Below are 20,769 nucleotides of genomic sequence, written 5' to 3'. Positions count from 1 at the left end.
GTTGTTTAAGATGACATGTGAATAAAGATATGCATTCTGTTATTCTTGTTGAGGTTTTGTTCATTTGTTTTTTGCTTCCTTTATCAAGATTCCAATCAATTAAAAGGCACAAAGCAAGAAGAGCTCAAGGGAAGGACTATAAGCCAGAAATCTGTCAACAGGCTATGATTACTCTAAGCTATGCTTAGAACAACTCACGGCAGAGGTTGCCTGAACTCTAGCCAGTTAAATGAGGTTTCTATAAAGAGAAAGTCAAAATGTTAGTGCAGGAAACTTGGGTTATTTTAATACAAATAGCAGTCATTGTATTCTTGGACATCAAATTAGATTGAAAGTCAATCTGCTGTAGGATTTGTTTAGGCTAAACCTACCTCTTGGGTGAGCCGTCTGGTAAAGAAAGGATTCAAATATTTGACATCAAGCCACATAAAGCCTTTGAGATCCTGCCGCTTTATATAATGAGCTTCATATTCTTCCTCTGTCAGTTCAGATAAGTGTTCAGATTCAATGGTGTTTCCCTGAGAGGAGGTGATTATAAGAATAAAAAAAGCAATAGTTTTCTTTGAAGTTTATTTATTTATTTATTGGTTCGATTTATATGCCGCCCTTCTCCGGAGACTCAGGGCGGCTTACAATGTGTTAAGTTCCTTACACCCTACCAATTTATTTACTGTCTTTACCTGCAATTCAATAAAATTGTCAATAACTTTATAGTTATGATGGAAAAATTAAGAAAGCCACTACAGAAAAGTAATATTCAAAAATTAAGTATCATAAAAGAAGAAAGAAACCTTGACTTGCATTCAACCATTTTAAGAGCCAATTTCTGACTGCCACGGACTTTAAATGTGTGCTGTTTTATGATTTTGGCAGTTCACATTGCACCAAATGTGATAGAAAAGAAAGCAGCAAAGAACTTGCTAGGAACCAGTATTTCATTAGTCAGGTCATTAACACAAAAATGGCTTGTCTGTTTTGTGACTTTACCTTCCAGCTGCCTTTTGCCTGATCTGAATTTATACCAGCCACCTCAAAACAAAAGGTGGTTGAGGAAAACGCTAGCAGAAAATGTCCACATTGCAAAATGTCCAGCGCTGTACATTCTGCAACTGCATTGCAGCACAAAGTAAAAAATTTAAATATTTAAAGGGTCTGGGTGGAATTACATCTGAGGATTCCGGCACAAATATACATTTAATATGAAGAAACACTTAAGTGAGCCTTATACAGACTGACATGCTTTCATATTACATTACATATTAAATATTACATATTACATATTAAACCTCCAAGTGCTTCAACGACCCTTTAAAAGGATGCAGATTACCAGCGGTCTGCATGGAATATAAATCCTTCCATTCCCCACTATCCTGTCAGAGCTGAAAGAGTTTCTTGGATGAGAAACAAAATGTCTTCAAAAGAAAAAACAAGAAAGTCCAGTTGCCTCCTAAAAAAGCACCTTTGGGATAACCATGACCTGGATGACTGAGAATCTCTACAGACTTTCATATTACAGTTTCAGAGTAACCAATGATTAATTTAACTGGGATTTACTGAAAGACAATACTAAGTGTGTGGTGTGGAATGATAGAGCTCCATTTGATTGCCTGCTAAGAGGACTGAAAAGATAGAACTCAGCTCTTTATTTTTCCAATCTCTACCATGCAGACAGTTGGTCATTTGCATCCTTTTGGAGCAGAGGTCTTCAAACTTGGCAGCTTTAAGACTTGTGGACTTCAACTCCCAGAATTCTCCAGCCAGCTTTGCGAAAATTCTGGGAATTGAAGTCCACAAGTCTTAAAGCTGCCAGGTTTGAAGACCTCTGATCTAGAGTCACTAGGAAGTTGGGTTTAGACTCTAGATAACTCTTAATTCTGGTTTAGTGCCAAAACATCAGAGATGCAGCATATTCCTTGACTAAACAAAGCAAGAATCAGCTTCCCCAAAAATGCTGCTTTTCATTTGTTCCTCGCTTACTATAAAACTGGAGAGGAGTTCTCAGAGGCGAAGCAAGAAAAAGGAATAGAAGAAAGAGAGAGAGCAAGGAAACCCAAAGACCCCACTACAATCATCCTCTCTGCAGGGAATATCTGCCAAATGCCAAGGTCTTATTGTTAAGATGTAAGAGGGAACGCGTTTAGCTGAGCTGAATCTACTGATTCTATTTACAATTCTGTATGTGTGGCTATTGCCTTCCCCTGTTTTCCATATACAACTCTTTCCCAATTAATTCCTTTTATAGAGAGAGATATGCAGCTTGATTAGTATGGATATTTAATGGCATGTATAACATTGCACAAAATTTAGGTACTAATGAAATCGCATCAGAAGTAAAGGCGGGCAGCTAATCCTGTGACCCTGGAAAGGAGACAGAGAACAAATTAGTTTTATAAGGGGGTTTCTATTAAAACTTTCCTCTTAAAAATGTAGCACTGCCTTTGCTTCTAAATTGGCATTAGATTTGTTATATTCTATGTTTCTGAGCTTTGGGCGCGAAGATCCAAAGCATCTTTCTTTCTATTTGCCTAGAGCTGGGCTGAAGAAATCATGGGTAGAAGATAAGCCTCCCCATTGGACAGACTAGGCAGTATTGTAGAGTTCTAACTGACTGATGGCTCCCCGTTATTAACTTTTACTGGGAAACTGTTAGAAAGCAAGGTCTGCCAGGGAGGTTTTTAAATGACCCTCTCCTCCCAGTTTGTAAGACTAACCCATAAACTGTGGTCTATAAGACACAATGGATGGTTTACCCAACATCAGAAACTAACAAGCTATGTAATAACTGTAGATTGTCTGTGAACACTGCAACTGAATGCGTGCAAACATAACGCTAAATAGTACTATTGATGCTACAGAAATAAGTATGGATGAACCTTAAATCTGCAGGCTGATTCTACTCCTTACTTCATATAGTATAACTACAGAATTAGAAGCTCTTGTTCCCGTTTTCAATTAACTGTCATTATGCATTTGGCCCACCATAAAATAATGATTACAGATAGTCCTCAACTTACAACTGTTCATTTCTCAATGGTTTGAAGCTATGGCAGCCTTGGAAAAAAGGACTTACAAGTCATCCTTGAAGTTACAATCATCATGCAACTTCCAGAATCACATGATCACAATTCAGATGCTTGGTAACCATTTTTTATTTTCAACGGCTGCAGAGTTTTGCAGTCACTGGATCACAATTTGCAACAAGCCAGCTGGCTTTCAATAAACAAAGTCAATTCTGGAAATCAATCCACTTAACGGACTGCTTGATTCACTTAAATACACGATTTGCTTAACAACTACAGTAAACTGGTTGCAAAATTGGATCTGGTCACACAAAAACTTGCTTAATGACTGCATTATTTAGCAACCAAAATCCCAATCCTAATTGCAGTCATAAATCAAGGACTGCTTGTAGCATTACTTATGGATTAGGAATCTAATTATGCTAATAAACCAAAGCTCAAAGATCTTGGGTTAACTTTAACCATGATTTATCTAGCTTCAAAAAGGGACATGGTGGCTCCAGTGGCTAAGATGCTGAGCTTGTCGATCAAAAGGTCAGCAGTTCAGCGGTTCGAATCCCTAGTGCTACATAACGAGGTGAGCACCCGTTACTTGTCCCAGCTTCTGCCAACCTGGCAGTTTGAAAGCACGTAAAAAATGCAAGTAGAAAAATAGGGACCACCTTTGGTGGGAAGGTAACAGCATTCCATGCGCCTTTGACATTTAGTCATGCCAGCCACATGACCACAGAGACGTCTTCAGATAGCGCTGGCTCTTCGGCTTTGAAACTGAGATGAGTACTGCCCTCTAGAGTCGGGAACGACTAGCACATATGTGCAAGGGGAACCTTTACATTTACCTTTATCTAGCTTCAAACATCATGAATAATGTGTGATGCGTATAATATTTCTATTATAATGTGCATCTTTGGAGTACAGGTATGGAATCAATTTATGAACAGCAAGCTGCATAAAACATATATTTGCATTTAGTTTACAATACAAATTTTCAGTACAAAGTCATTTTCCCAGAATGCTAGCTTGCTCTGAAAATCTTGAGCACTCGATAAAAAGCAAGAGAGTGTTTCAGGTAAGGCTGATTGTTTCACAGAGCTTCTGCTATGCCAAGATAGGGGCTTTAAATAAGCATAGGCTCCCTTCCCAACTTCTGAATATAGATATGCATTTTTTTTTCTTATTTTTGACCTGCTTGGCAGTAATTTACATCTGCAGCTTATCAGTGAAGTACACCCTATCATCCTTTTGAAAAATGTGTGACTCACCATCTGTATGTTATCGTCGTCCACTTAGATGTGGCTCAGTCCAAATGGTAGCACTGTGTCTAAATTTCAATGGGAAGGTTATTTTACTTAAAAGTTGCAGACTGATCATTACACTGTGCTACGTTCATGACCTGCCTGCTGAAACAGTGCTATGTGTTAGGAAAAAAAGAGAAGCTTCCTGTGCAATAATATTCTGAAGACTCTCGCAGTTCTGTATCCCTTGCCTCTCTTCTGCCTCAATCTACAGAAAGCAGACTCCAAATTGGAGTGCTTTGGATGTACTATGGCTGCAATCAAAATCCTCAGCCAATAAGAAGAGTTCTGGTAGCTACAGGTAGTCCTCGACATACGACTGTAATGGAGCCTGCCGGTTACAGTTGTAAGTTGTGACAGTTGTAAAATGGGTCAGTCACAGACTCGATTTTACAATTTTTTTTTTTTTGCAATAGTCGTTAAATGAACACAGCAGTCATAAAGCAGCTAATATGATTGGTAAGTAAACACTGTGGTAGTTAAGCAAACCCATGGTTCACTATTGGCACAGTTTGGCTGAAAACTAGATGTGCCTGTTTTTGGCAAAATTGTTGTAAAACATTCTCATGTGACCATGGGATGCTGCAAACAGACATAAAGGAGGCTAGGTTACCAAGTACCCAAAATTTGGTCACATGACCATGGAAGGGGCCTGACCATTGGGACCTCAGAACCAGGTCATAGGTAGCCCCAAGATAAGTTCATCTTAACTTCAAATAGTCACTAAGTTGATAGGTTGTAAGTCAAGGATTACCTATATTACCTCTTAATAGTTTTTAAATTGATTTTAAATTGTTTAATACAGACTTTTTAATTTAATAGTGTATTAATGTTATTGTGTATTTTACTGTTGTGAGCCGTCCTGAGTCCATTGGAGATAGGGCGGCATATAAATCACATTAAACTTAAACTTATATAGAACCTAACGAATTTAAGGTAAAGAAAGGTTTCCCCGCACATGTGTGCTAATTGTTTCCAGCCCTAGGGGTGCTGCTTATCTCCATTTCTAAGCCAAAGAGCCAGTGCTGTCTGAAGATGTCTCTGTGGTCAAGTGGCTGGCATGACTAAACACCGAAGGCGCACAGAGTGCTGTTACCTTCCCACCAAAGTGGTCCCTATTTTTCTACTTGCATTTTTTATGTGCTTTCGAACTGCTAGGTTGGCAGAAGCTGGGACAAGTAACGGGAGCTCACTCTGTTATGCGGTGCTACAGATTCCAACCGCTGAACTGCCGATCTTCTGGTCAACAAGCTCAGCGTCTCAGCCACTGAGCCCCCACATCCCCATCTAACGAATTTAGAGGATGCCAAATCAGGAAAAGCAAATATACGAGCATGAAGAAAGGCAAAGAGGTTTATGCAAGACTCACATATAAAAGCATCTATCTCATTTAAACACGGAACCCGCGAAGCTCACCATTTTCTCTGTTTTGCTGAGATTGATATCCTTCTTGTTCTTCCGCCGGGCTTTAGAGTCTTCAATGTCAATCAGCCTGATTAAAGGCATTGTTCCTCCACCCAGCAATAAGATTGTGAACAGCACAATGATGATTGTGGTAGTGCCAATCAACTGCCGCTTCTCAATTGGTTCCAGGCCCAAGTGGAGGCTCAAGGCATACGGAATTGCCCCACGTAAGCCTAGTTAATGGGGAGAAAGCATATAAGCATTCCTCAGTCCCTCTAGAAATAATATTCTTCAAAGCTATCAAAATAATGGGTTTTTTGTTTGCTGTTTCAAGATTAAGGGACAAGCATCCTAGTTTAGGATAGCCTACAAGGAATTGCTTGCAATAAAGTATTTATTGGTACAAAGCTATGTCACTTCTACCTTCATAACCATTCATTCCTCCGCTCTGTCTCATCACCATTGAAATCTGAGGTTGCCTTATACTGCTTTAGACTTTTGTTCCTTCTATACCCAAGATCTATCTTCTCCAGAGATGGCAGTCTTCTTGCCTTTATGGCTCTATGTGGCATTCAGCAATGGACTGGAAATAAACTTATATGCAAATATGCTGACACATAAATACAGAGATATCTGCCTCCCATTTAAACTGAATTTCCAACTGCCTGCCAAGATGTGTATAAGGTGTCTGCGTGCTGGGCAAAACCTGGGAGGAAATGTATTCTTACACATGCTACCAATGGCTAAGGAAGTACAGGAGAAGAACAATGGTGGGCTTGAGAAAAAGACAACATGTGGCTTTAAGGACAACATGTGGCTTTAAAGATAACACGTGGCTCATGAGTGGTCATATGTCCATGTATGACTTGGGACAAAAGTTCCATCTGAGACCAGCAGAAGTCACTCTCATTAGACTTTTCCCTCCTTGAAATTCCATATTCTTGGGCTTAAAATTCTGAATTCCCAGCTATTTTTGCAAATTTGCTACCTAGGACAATATAGAAATTGTTTTTACATTACATCTAGATAAGATCATGTGGAGGAAAGCTGAACTACTTCCTATTTTATGCAAAACGGCCAATACAGAATTAGGAATGTGCAGTGAAAGATTTATCTCTATCCCAAACATTTTTCTCTCCTGAGATGTTGGAGACAATTCCTTTGTATAGTGGGAAATAGCAATAAATCAAACAGTCAAAAATAGAGAAAATGAACGTTTCTTATGCAGAAACTCAGCATATAGTTTTAACATGATCTTATGAAGACCCAGTTACAATTATGATGCTATACAGAACAATAACCAGGAATGAAAACAGCAAGAACTTACCACTAAACCACATGATGAACATCATTTTGGGAGTGATCTTGTGATCACGGAAGAAATTGAGCAAATAAGAGAGGGGGAAAATATTGACTGCTCTACCAAAAAGGACAAGCACCTGTCAAGAAAAGAAGTAAAACTGAGCTTTTAATAAAAGAAGTAAAAATGGGAAAATAGGGATTGGGATTCATAACCCCTTTATGGGTCACCTCTATATTAGCATCAAGGGCTAATATAGAAACAGAATGCTAGCTTAGGTAGCCCTTAGGTCGGATTCAATAGGACTTTATGGGTTGAGCTTAGTAACATACCCATTTTTCTTTTCTCAGATGTGTTGCATCCCTTATATACCTATGCTTATCTTTATTTTATTCTTATTTGGAAGGGGAGGGGCAAACCCTCAATTTGCTATGCCAAAGGTGCTTTTTTAAGAGGCAACTAGACTTTCTGGTTTTTCTTTGAAAGATATTTTGCTTCTCATCCAAGAAGCTTCTTCAGCTCTAAAGAAGCAGAAAAACCAGAGGTCCAGTTGCCTCTTGAAAAAGCATCTCTGGGACAACCATGACCTGGATGAGTGCGAATCTCCATAGACTATGACAGAAAGCTTAAAGCATGGTTAAGCAATTATTAAGCTAAGGCTCTGGTCCACTGTAAATTCGCTTGACAGCAAATGAAAACAGAAGGTCTTAACCCTCAAACAGACATATATGAGAGTATACTATATAATAGAGGGAAGAAAAGAAGCAAATTCACAGCAATCAGGTTGTATTCAGCTCAAAGAGTACAAGCAATATTTCTTTAATTCTGGGTGTTTTATACAGATAGTCCTCAATCTACGACCACAATGGAGTTCAAAATTTCTGTTGCTAAGCAAAACAGTTAAGTGAGTTTTGCCCCATTTTATGACCTTTCCTGCCACAGTTGTTCAGCGAATCACTGCAGTTGTTAGGAGTAACAGGGTTGCTAAGTGAATCTGGCTTCCCCATTGACTCAGGACACTGCAACCGTCATAAATATGAGTCAGTTGCCAAATGTCTGAATTTTGATCACATGACCATGGGGATGCTGCAACAATCGTAAGTGTGAAAAATGGTCACAAGTCATTTTTTTTTCAGTGCCCTTGTAACTTCAGGTCACTAAACAAAATGTTGTAAGTCGAGAACCTGTATTGTGTTTTAAATGCTGTGAGCTGCTCAGCATCATGCCTTTAAGATGGGTGACTATATAAATTGAAACAGATAAATAGAATATGTAGGGTAAATAAATGCAACATCACTTTTATTCATTACTTATGAGTTTACAGTTAATTCCTAACTAGGAAGTCCTGGAAGTAAAATGCTAGACCAAATTAATACTAGCCTGATTCTATGAGGTAGTGTTTGCACTCCCCTAGCAATTAGCCTCTTCGTACTGAGACCTTTCTTTCTAGCCTTGGCTGTCTCAGAATGAATAATAAATAAAGTGGAAATACAAAGCTGCCTTGTAACTGAGTCAGACCTGAGTTCACTGAATACTAACATGTCAGGAGAAGAACTTATGCTAGTCTACATTAACCAAAAGTTTAAAAAGAATTTAACTCTTAAGATTATCAAATGTTGTTATAAGGATGCATGCAATTCAATGTCACACAGCTGTAGGGATAACCCCTCCTCTTAAGTTTTAAGATTGCTATGCAAATCAATGATAACAGTGATAACAGTGACCATTATATAGTGTACAAGCTCTTTAATCTCAAAACCCACCACTGTTCACCATGAAGACAGTGTCCAATGGCAAAATAATGTCCTATGCACCCACCGGCTCTTCCAGAAGAATCTAAATCAACTTTTAAGAGTCATTTTCATAGATCCTTTAGAAAGCTATTGTCTACAATGAAGGAAGAGATGGTCTAGTTTGTGTTATTATACATACACATTGCGTTGTTTTTAATACTGTAATCCAGATAGAGTCCAATAAGAAGGCAGCATGCAAATTGTTGAAATAAATTATAAATAAATTGGAGTTCTCTGTGACACATTATATAGCCCTTCTTGCCAGACTGGGGTCAGGTGAAACAAATAAACTCTACTATAATTTGATACCTACTATGCACCAGATGACAAAGGACATTTCAAACTTGTGAGGGAAGCTAAAAATTGACAGGCCCAGAAATGCAAAAACACATGTTTCTGAAAAAGAAAAATCAGAAATGAGTATTCACAAAATACCATACTAATCATTCAAGTCCCTATGTTTAATTTTTTAAAACTTCAGTGAAATGTCTGAAGCAGATACAATCTCTTACATTCCTAAATGACAGAAAAATAAGAAAAAGAAAGAAAAATAAGAAAGAAAAATGTTCAAAATGGCCAGATGCATAACCTGTTTCTTCCAAAAGGAAAAGGACTGACTAGGAGATTCTTCTCTCATTGAATTATTGCTTTCAGAGGGTCTGGGCCTAGTCCAACAGAAACTGAGCTTCTTCAACAAGGTTCTATTAAAACTCAGCATTTGATACATAAGGTTTAGCAATGGAGCACAGACTTTACAAAAATAAAAGACAGAAAAAACACACACACAACATGTAACTGGCTAACAGTGATGATTGGGGCCTGCAACAAAATACAGTATGATTTGTCTTGCCAGCAAATTTTTTTTTCAGGATCTCCTATTTCCCCCAGCTATTTCCTCTTTTCCTCTCTTAACAGATGTTCAATCTTCAGTGCCCCTGCATTTTAAACATCAGAAAGCAACATTCAGATCCAATATTAATTTAGGTTTAATAGCTCAGTGAAATGCCCATGTTCAAAGGACAAGCAGCACCCTTAATGATGGGACAAACCACAAGTCTGTTTCCCACATGTTCTGGTCATGTGTCTCTGGTAGTATCTAGCTGGCTATTGTGAAAGAACACAGGTAAAGAAAGAATCAGTGAAAATGTGATCTAGTCTAACAATGCAGGTTTTGTGCTTGCGTTATCTATTTTTGTGTAGCACTGCCTCAGATTCTTGCATCCATGAAATGATAAGATTTTTTTTTTCACCTCTGGCCCTATCATTAATACTATGTTTAGCTTAATATCTTCTAAATAATAAATAAATTTAAAAACAAATGCCAGCTAAGAAAGGACAGAATACAGAGAACCACATGAATTTATTGCCTGTAATTTCCCCCTCTTTTCAAATAGCTTCCTGGTACTGTATCCATAATCCTTTAATGGAAATGAAGGCATGTTGCCTCTCTATCATCTAAAAGTACCCTGGAGGCGAGAAAAAAGTCAAAGAAATCCGTTTTGTTATTAATCTTGTGGCAAGACTTAGCCAGAGCTTGGAGGAGAAGAGAGGACAAGATTTACAGCACATTTTATCCCCCTTGTCAGTAAAGGTGACTTTTCTGCTTGGCAGACTCTATATTAGTAGGTCTGTTCTGAGAACTGAGGTGAAGAAATGCTCCCACAGCTCTGCTTCCTCTTACCCATAATTCACATTCTGAATGTCTTTGAAATCACAAAAAAATATATAGATCAATCAATGATTACAAACTGTAATGTTTAAGGCTGCAATGGTATGCATGCTTAGTTGGGAGTCCTATTGGATCAAATGGGGCCTACCAATGTCTGAGTAGTTATATAAGTCATAATGTAAAATCTCCTTCTGAACCAAAGCAAGGACAGCAACATGCTGCCATCTGCTGAGATAAACTCCACAACCTTCAAAACTATTTTTAAAATACATTTATCTGGCCAGGAGCATCTGAGACAGGGGTATTAAACCCACGGCATCATGTCGTCATGTGACGTATCATGACTTTTTCCCCTTTGCTAAACCGGGGATGGGCATGGTCAGCACGTGATGTATCTGGCCCGCGGGCTGCAAGTTTGACACCCCTGAATTCTGAGACATTAGACTAGATGAGGGAGGAGGAATTTGAGAATGAGTCACCAGGAACTGATAGGCATCTTCCAGAGTGATACTCCCCAGTCTTGCAGGTATTGCTGACACACTTCCCAAATTCTTTCATTATTGACTTGGGCAAATGCAGATTTACTATACTTCAGCCACACCTGCAGAATTGCAAGTGTCCCTCAAACATGGACCAGGAAAAAAAATCTTTTGATTTTATCCATAAGCTCATGTTAACATACTGCCATTCCTATGCTTTAACACTGTTAATAAAAATAAAACATACTATATTATATGCAATTTATTGGCACATACATTGTTTGATGACTTTATGAGAAAGGGTCAGCTTTTCCTATAAAGTATAGGTAATAATATGAAATCAAATCCAATCAACATGGTCAACAACAATTTACTGATTGCAATAAAAGTAGGCTTCTGCAATAGGGGTCGGAATTTCCATCGCTTAGCAAGGCAGTTATTAAGTGAGCTGTGTTTGATTTTACAACCTTTTTTTTTGACACAGTTGTTAAGTGAATCACTGCATTTGTTAAATAAATCATGGATTGTTAAGCAAACCCAGTTTTTCCCATTGACATAGCTTGCAGGAACCAGCTGAGAAAGTCACAAGTGGCAATCAATGACCCAGGGCGCTGTAGTCATTATACATGCATGCCATTTGCCAAGGGGGTCAATTTATTTTTCCCAAGCACCTGAAAGCAGGACACAAAACAATGGATGGAAACTAATCAAGGAGAGAAGCAACCTGGAATTAAGGAGAAACTTCCTAAAAGTGAGGACAATTAACCAGTGGAACGTCTTGCCTTCAAAAGTTGTGGGTGCTTCATCACTGAAGGTTTTTAAGAGACTGGACAGCCACTTGTCTGAAATGGTATAGGGCAGTGATGGTTAATCTTTTCAGCACCGAGTGCCGAAACTGGAGCATGCGCACCGCAGCCCGGAAGAGAACAGCTGGCCGGTGTACATGCGCACGGCGGCCAGCTGCTCTTCCAGGTTCCGACGCATGCATGCGCGCCGCCAACTGGCCAGGACGCATGTGCACAACGGAACCTGGAAGAGCAGCTGGCGACAGCACATGTGCCCATAGAGAGGGCTCTGCGTGCCACCTTTGGCACACATGCAATAGGCTTGCTATCACAGGTATAAGGTCTCCTGCTTAATGGGGGGGCGGGGGGGCTGGAGTGGAAGACTTCCAAGGTTCCTTCCAGCTCTATTCTGATTGAAGTACCCACATTTTCATCACATGACTGTGCTTCAGTGCTGTTGCAACTTTGAATGGTCACTAAATGAATGGTAGTTAAGGAACACCTGTAGAGAGAACTCTCAACTCCATTGACCATAGTTCCTGGTCAACTGGCAGGACAAAAATGTGCAATCATAATTGAAACATATTTGATGTTTAAATTAAAGTGTTTCACTTATGTAGTAGATTGCCATTGCAAAAACTGGTAGGATAATCAGGAAGCATTTGGAAAAGTCTGCTTTGATAGTAAGAATCCAAGCAATGGACAGCACCTACCACACATGAATGCAACAGTTCTCAGAGTCTGCTGCATTAGGATCTGTGTAACCGGAGAAAGATTATGATGGGTGTAGTGAGACATTACGATGCCGGAAAACAAGATAGCCATGATACCTGGAAGAAAAAATTCACCATTAGATATACGTATATATAAAATCAGGTTTTTCCTTAAATTGTTACTAATTGCAATCCAATAAATAATCAGAACTGTTCAAGAATGGGGAAAGTAGTGTTTCAGGTTGAAAGCTCAGGTCTAGCAGCTGCACAATTCAACAACATGAGTTGGACCAGCTGCCCAGAGTAGCTCAACCCTTTCGCTCAACTGCTGAAGGAACAAAAGCACCTAAATATGCATATGTAATATTTTCACAGTGTACTTCAAATTGGGGACAGCTAGCACCTTGGAAGGACTTGGACTGCTTACACAGGAATTTTCTATTTGCACTGGGAGTAAGTGCTTTCACTTAAGTCTGATGAATATCGCTACTCTATGTGAAATATCAAATCTATATTTTTCTACTGTAAATAAAGACCCAACCCTAAAAATTACAAAATAATTACCCTCCCAATTACATAATTCCAGTTATCAGAAAAGCAATATAGTATATATATAAAGGACCCAAAATATCACCACACTTTGAAAGTTGTTTCCACTAGGCCAACAATAGGCAAACAAATACAAGTTAACAGAATCAAGGAGAATAGACAAACTGAGGGTTAACCATAGATTATAGATATTGGTTTCATCATAAACAACATTCTCATTCTTTCAATATGGAGAATGTGGTAATGTTTGCAGGAAAATAATGCTAGGATTGAAAAGGCCTCTTTGCGACCAATCTTCCTCTCGCATCTATTGAATTTCAGCTTCCGAAGAAGACTATATTCTCCTCTTCCAAATTATACTCACACTCCCATATGACTAAGGGCTACAACTACTTACTATTACTCTAACATACTAAATAATTGGATCTTTCTGATACAGTAGAGCTTAATAGTTCAGGAAACCTTTAGAATTTTCAATATGTAGGAGATCTGATGATGCACTGGTTAGAATGCAGTATTGCAGACTAATTCTGCCCACAATCTGGGGTTCAATTCTCATAGGCTCAAGGTTGACTCAGCCTTCTACCCTTCTGAGGTCGGCAAAATGAGGACCCAGATATTGGGGGGCAATAGGCTGACATTGTAAACTGCTCAGAGAGTGCAGTAGAGCATATATATAAGTATGTATATAAGCCTAAGTGCTATTGCTATAAAAATAAAACCTGAAAGATGATCTGTTCTCCACACAAGTCCTAAAACTAGATAGAGAACCCAATTAAACAAATAATTCAAAAACATTATACTTGATTTATTGAGGGAATTGATCCAAAGCTACTACTTCATTTCACATGCACTTCCTATATATTCTGTTCAGGGCTAGAAGAAATTATTCAAGCTACTCCAATGCTGCAGAGACTGAATGGAGATTCCATGGAACCAGTATCATATGGATCATACTACCAGATCCCAACTTGATGTCATTTGACACTGCTGTTTGTTTATTCCCAGAATACAAAAATAAGCTTCATGCATAGAAAATGAAGAAGTCATATTTGATATTATACCAAAAAAGAGAGATGGCAAAGCTGCTGTAAAATGAGAATACAACAGTGATCTGATAACAGCTGACAGATTCAGTGAACCTCAAATTCATCATAATCCTTTTAGTTGCTGCATTACATAATTCATTTTATCCAATTCAAATCTAATATTCCACTGAATGATTATGATCCTATTAGTGAAAGTGCTCCAGAATTTTAATTACTAGTTCCATTACAATTCCCAAGATGTTATTTGGAATGAAACGGCTATAAAAAACAAAAAACCAAGCGTTGGCTCTCCAGAGGTTACTTCAGGACTAGAGAACAGCTGTAAAATCCATTCTGAGTTGCATACGCAAAGTTGCAAGTGCTATCATAATTGGACAGAAGTGGTTATAGCTATCAAAACAGATGCTTTCTGATAAAATCAGCAGGCATACAAATATGTTTAGACTTTACAGTTGTCAGAAAGTGCCCATGGTGTTTCTTAACCAATGATACAGCAACAACTATAAAAACAGGGGACAAACAGCTACTTGCAGGACCACTCTGTGAGATGTTTGAGATTAATGATAGGCACAGTGTACTTAGGGAGAGGCGTATTTGGGACCAAATTCTCCCTGCACCTGCAGATACATAAGGCGGCTTTAAATCATAAACACATAGTTTAAAATCTTGCTCTTTACAAGATATCATAGTAAATCTCTTTTGACTGAGGCCAAATCACAACGTCAAAGGTTTACTTTGTAGAAATGGTCTATTATCCCAGACTCTAACATAACGTACAGTGTAGATTACTAAAATAACCACACTAGCTACTTAATTTAGCATTCTGTGCAAAAGAGGTTGTTTCTGATTGTGAGAAAACTTTGGTCCTTCAAAATTGTCATCGTCTTCTTCCTTTTCTCCTCTTCCAGTCCAAGCAATTTGATATACTTTCCAGATCACTTTTCTTCTTTTCTGGTTCAAGCAATTTGATATACTGCTAGTGTGTCCAATTAAAATAATTACATATTTTTCTATCTGCATACATTATTGAAGTAAACATTCCAACTCCAAAAATACAAAAATCCCAACCAAATAGAGTGCAGTGAAAAAGATTTATGTACCTGGATTCTCACTAACATTCAGGCTTCGTCTTCCTTTAATCTACGACTGAACAGTATCTTTAAATACAAGCTTAGTACAATTTTATTTTAGCTTAGTTTCCAGGCTTTTATGCTGCTTCAATTGCAAACTGGCTCTGAGCAGCTTACATGCCTGAATTCAATAATTAAGATTAAAAACAACTTTTCTCTGCAGGAAGGACAAATTCAACACATTAGATCCCAGGGCTACCTGTAAAAGCGAAGTCTTAATTGTTTTACGGAAACCGCAAAGGTCAGTGTCAATTCAATCTCTAGGGCAGTGGTGGGATTCAACCGGTCTAACAACCGGTTCGCTGAGCGTGCACTTGTTCTAACTGTCAGGAAATTTCTCCTTAGTTTTAGGTTGCTTCTCTCTTTGATTAGTTTCCACCCATTTCTTCTTGTCCTGCCCTCAGGTGCTTTGGAGAATAGCTTGACTCCCTCTTCTTTGTGGCAGCCCCTGAGATATTGGAACACTGCTATCATGTCACCCCTGGTCCTTCTTTTCATTAAACTAGACATGCCCAGTTCCAGCAACCGTTCTTTATATGTTTCAGCTTCCAGTCCCCTTTGTTGCTCTTCTCTGCCTCTTTCTAGAGTCTCCACATCTTTTTCACATTGTGCTGACCAAAACTGGATGCAGTATTCCAAGTGTGGCTTTACCAAGGCATTATAAAGTGGTATTAACACTTCACGTAATCTTGATTCTATCCTTCTATTTATGAAGCTTAGAACTGTGTTGGCTTTTTTTGCAGCTGCTGCACATTGCTGGCTCATATTTAAATGGTTGTCCACTAGGACTCCAAGATCCCTCTCACAGTTACTACTATTGAGCGAGGTACCACATATACTGTACCTGTGCATTTTGTTTTTCTTGCCTAAGCATAGAACCTTACTTTTTTCACCACTGAATTTCATTTTGTTAGATAGTGCCCAATGTTCAAGTCTGTCAAGATCCTTCTGTATCTTAAGCTTATCTTCCGGAGTGTTGGCTATTCCTACTAGCTTGGTTTCATCTGCAAATTTGATGTGTTCCCCATCTATCCCCTCATCCAAACCATTGATGAAGATGTTGAAGAGTACTGGGCATAAAACAGAGCCTTGGAGTACCCCACTGCATACTTCCCTCCATGTAGATACAGTTCCATTGAGGACTGCATGTTGACTGCAGTTGGTCAGCCAGTTACGAATCCATCAGATGCTGTCTAACCCACATTTTTCTATTTTATTTAGTAGTAGGTTATGGTCTACTTTATCAAATGCCTTACTGAAGTCCAAGTAAATGAATATATATATATAACTTCAAGGGAAATTGTTTTGCAACTTACCTGAGAGAGAAATTCCTTCTGCAAGTCCATAAGGAAGATATGCAAAGATAATCATCATTCCAAACTCAAGGGAAGGAGTTTTTCGTAAATCAATATGTTTCAGTACGTTAATTACAAACGGTTAAGTAAAATAAGAAGATGAAATGGAAAAGTCAGATAATTAGGAAGTTCTCATTTGTCATTAGAGCCCCATTAGAAAGCTTAGCATTTCATGTTGAATCATACAGTGCAATTATTTTTCTTCATACTGTTTAGCTGATGGACTTTTTCAAGTGGAATAAGGGAAGCTACCAGGTTATGGTGCTCTGTGCAACACGAAATTATTTTTAGAGGATTTTAAAGCTTCTAACAAAGTGCATAGAAAAAAGATTTTATTATAAGAGGGCCTTTAACTTTATAATATTCTTAGCTTTATACCTAATAATTATATTTAAGAACTCACTTGAAAATAATGTTGTAGTTGTTAAGCTTCTTAAATTTTGCAGACTTCAACAAAGTTTAAATATCCTTACATACAACTGTAACTCTCAGTATATGAGATGCTGAAAATATAATTAACAGTGATCATCTTCTAACAGATTAAGGTTCTAACGGCAGATGGGTAAGTGTGTCTGGACTACATATTTTTTAAGATAGAAAACAATTCCACAGTGAGTTTCTTTGTACTCTATATATGTGGTTTTAACTTATTTGAAAGCATTATCTAAACACTTCAATGGAATGAAAGTCAACATTAATTTAAACATCTAAAGACAACAGGTTGTCTGATCCTGATGTGATCTAAAATCTTGATAATACATGAGTGTAATTTCTCACACAAATTTCTAGTTACCAATTTGAGATAACACATAACACCTTTTGTGTTTTAACAAAAAGTTAAAATTCTAATCTGAGATAAAACACAAAACACAAATAGCTAGAACAAGCTATAATCTCAGAACACATAAAAATGCTGACAACCACCATCAAGATTAAACCCTTAACAGAAGCTAGAAAAAGGAAAATAAAACTCCAAACCAAAATGTTCAAGGTGAACCCTAGAAGCAAAGAGGTACCTGAACAGGTTATAAAAATGTCCAGTTGCTCACTATCTACCACATCACACAAGATCGCATAAAAAGGCCTCAACTTTAACATAAATTATGCTGGTTGATTAGAATTTGAAGCCTTAGAAGCACCATTTAAAACCACAGGTCTTGCCACAGAGACCTGACAAAACATAAGGTAGACAATCAGACCACCATCAAACAAAGAATCAGAACCAACTCAAAGTAGAGGACAGAGCAGCCCTCAAAAAAACCTAAAGAAGGACCCAAAGGTGCTTTTTCAAAAGGTAATTGGACTTTGTGGTTTGTCTTTCAAGATGCTTCACTTCTCATCCAAGAAGCTTCTTCAGCTCTGACTGGATGGTGGGGAATGGAAGGATCTGACCATCCAGTCAGAGCTGAAAAAGCTTCTTGGATGAGAAGTGAAACTTTTTTAAAAAAAAAAAAATAGAAAGTCCAGTTGCCTCTTGAAAAAGCACCTTTGGGACAACCATGACCTAGATGACTGAGAATCTCCATAGACATCTAAAGAAGGACCAAACCATCATCCTCTCAGCAACAAAAGTTATTATGGTCAGATCACAATACATAGAAAAAGCCAAATTACTGGAAGTCAGAAACCTACATACCAATAAACACCAACCCAGTACAGCAGTAGATAACCTAATCAAGAGAACTCTATAATACTCCAACCAAGGTCAATCAGAAAAAAAGAACAGTGGATGAAAAGCTCTCATATTCCTACACTTCTATGGACACCCCAAAATATACAAGACTGAATACTTCTTTGTCCAATTGTATCATTTACCAGGGACTCCAAAATACAATATAGCTAAAGAGCTTACAAAAAAAGTTTGGAAGTTCGTAGAGGGGAGCAAATATTCTATCAAGCCACCACAGTGCCTACAGAAAATCAAAGACATAAAAATAGAAGATGAAATTGTGATTTCATTCAATGTCACAGCACTTTTTTATATTTGTAGACAAAGAACAAGTGAAAGAATCCATGGCAGCAGTACTACACAAGACATTCAGTCTAATCAAATATGCAAATATCAAAATACAGAGAATCATGGCATTCATCAACCTCTGCCTCACTCTCTATTTTCAATTATTGGAGAAATATATCATCAAATCAGAGGAACCCCTTATATGCAGAAAAGTGGAAGGTCTTACAAATACAAACAATGGAAGAATGGATGATTAAGCTGAGGGATTGGCGGGAATGATGAAATTGACAGCTTTGATTACAGAAAAAGACTTTGACCAATTTTATTTTTACCAGGAAATCACTTTTGGACTTTTTGAGGAAAAAGATGAAAGAAATTAAATTGTGATTTTGGAAATAGAACATTAGAATTATATATTAGAATCACATGGCAGTACAGAAATAATGTTGACTGTTGTTAATTTTAGAGTAGGAGTTTGAAGTATTCTTCATCTATATCTGTATCAAAAAAAGTTGGAAGTCATTCTTTTTCTATTGTCTTTATTTTTTTCATTCCTTTTTGTTTCTGCACTTTTTTTAAAAAAAACTTTCCTTTTAATTATTTTTCTTTTTGCCTGTCTATTTTTACTATTTTTAAAAACCTCAATCTATATTATGTATATGCATATGCATATGTATATATATTATATATACAAAAAAGAAGAGCTGTGTAAGAACATTATTTAGATGATCACAAACGCACTGCAGCAATTCAGAACACCAGAAAAATTTAAACAGACTGCCTATACAACTTCCAACAAACAGGATAACCTCACAACTTTATAAAAAATTGGTTGATAACTCAACTCACAACAAACTCAAGCTATGAAATGGTTAATACTATCATACATCAAAAGCATCTCAGAAACAACAGACTATCGCAACCACATGGCATCACATAGTGATAACGATAGCATTTAGACTTATATACTGCCCCACAGTGCTTTACAGCACTCTCTGGGTGGTTTACAATGTCAGCTTCGTTTACGTATTGCCCCCAACAATCTGGGTCCTCATTTACCGATCTTGGCAAGATGGAAGGCAATGTTATCTATTGAATCCACAGAAATAAAAATGTTTTTTACTGGCTTATCATGAAAAAAAAGAAAAAAAACTTACCAAATTGTCCACTGCATCCCTATTTGCTCTCAACCAACCTCCCAATGTGAGATACTCTGTTCCAAATGTTCCAGATGTCAACTATTACAATCTTTGGCTAAGGGCAATGGTGGTTAAAAGGGGAGCTGGACTGTAGTCTAAACTATTTGGAACTGTCCAATTAAGGCTTTCCTTTGTTAGACATAATGCATTTTGTCTAATCGATGGAATGCATAAAGCACTAAAATGACCAAAAATAAACATGAATTTCTCATAGGCACAGTCCAGCCATAGCAAATAACTTTACCTCTACTACTATTTAATACTCCTGCTGGTCAGTTATGTGGAATTTGGCCTTATATAACATTACTGGAGGCTTTCTTTAATAAATGTAAAAACAACAAAGATAATTGAGAGTATAATTAAATGGGAGGTGATGAAGCTGAAATCTGCTTCAATCTTTGACGCCTACAAGAGAAATCCTGAGAAGTGACATAAAAGTCTTCATGGCCTCAAGCATATCATAGCCTAATAGTTTTCTGTCAATTTTCAGCTGCTAGTCAGAAAAAACGGAAAAGAATTCATTGCTTAAAAGGCTAAGCAATAATAGGTTGAATCTTCATGAGAAGATGTCCAATGTCCTTAATATACTAAGTAGCCAGATTGTGGCTCAACAGAGAAGTATTAACATTAATCATTCACCAAATAATAAAAGACTGATAGGAAGGCATGTTCAGTGACAAAAATAAATCTGAACAATGAGAACAGTTCACGATACAACCAATTAAAGCAGTGGTTCTCAACCTTTTCTTTGCCAGGGACCCTCTTTAAATACCCTTTGTGGCCTCAGACTATGGCCATGACCCCACCCCCCCTGCAAGAATTAACTCAAGATTTAAATCATAACATTTCTTCAAACCTCTAGGGACCCCCTGTGACAACATCCCTCCCCTCCCGGGGCCCGCAGATCACAGGTTGAGAAACACTGACCTAGAGACATTGTGGGCTTCCTTTTACTTTATGTGAAGCTGAGGGATATTTTAGTGTCAATGAATGACCCAGCCGAACTCTGTGATTCTATTATTTTCTATGTTTTCATACTGCTTAGCAATTGTCATAATAAAGATTACTCTTG

At 37.8% G+C, this 20,769-nt stretch overlaps 1 protein-coding gene across 4 annotated transcripts in view; it reads right to left on the bottom strand.

Moving 5' to 3' along the window:
• The window catches only part of SLC9A8 (solute carrier family 9 member A8), a 66,590-nt gene that overhangs the window by 18,664 nt on the left and 27,157 nt on the right, over positions 1–20,769 (bottom strand). For all 4 annotated transcript variants that reach the window (XR_011600279.1, XR_011600278.1, XR_011600280.1 and 1 more), the window contains exons 10-15: positions 16,503–16,608; positions 12,459–12,575; positions 9,126–9,208; positions 7,047–7,158; positions 5,732–5,952; positions 372–518 (exon numbers count right to left, since the gene is read on the bottom strand). Coding sequence is in view for 1 of the 4 variants with exons in the window: in XM_070941732.1 (XP_070797833.1) it covers positions 372–518; positions 5,732–5,952; positions 7,047–7,158; positions 9,126–9,208; positions 12,459–12,575; positions 16,503–16,608 (786 nt within the window). In the remaining 3 variants the exon portion in view is untranslated. The remainder of the gene's footprint in view (positions 1–371; positions 519–5,731; positions 5,953–7,046; positions 7,159–9,125; positions 9,209–12,458; positions 12,576–16,502; positions 16,609–20,769) is intronic.

Source organism: Pituophis catenifer, unplaced genomic scaffold, assembly GCF_029215685.1.
Source record: "Pituophis catenifer annectens isolate HBS135680 unplaced genomic scaffold, rPitCat1.0.hap2 SCAF_3, whole genome shotgun sequence".
Lineage (NCBI taxonomy): Eukaryota > Metazoa > Chordata > Lepidosauria > Squamata > Colubridae > Pituophis > Pituophis catenifer.
This window is presented reverse-complemented; position numbering and strand designations above follow the sequence as displayed.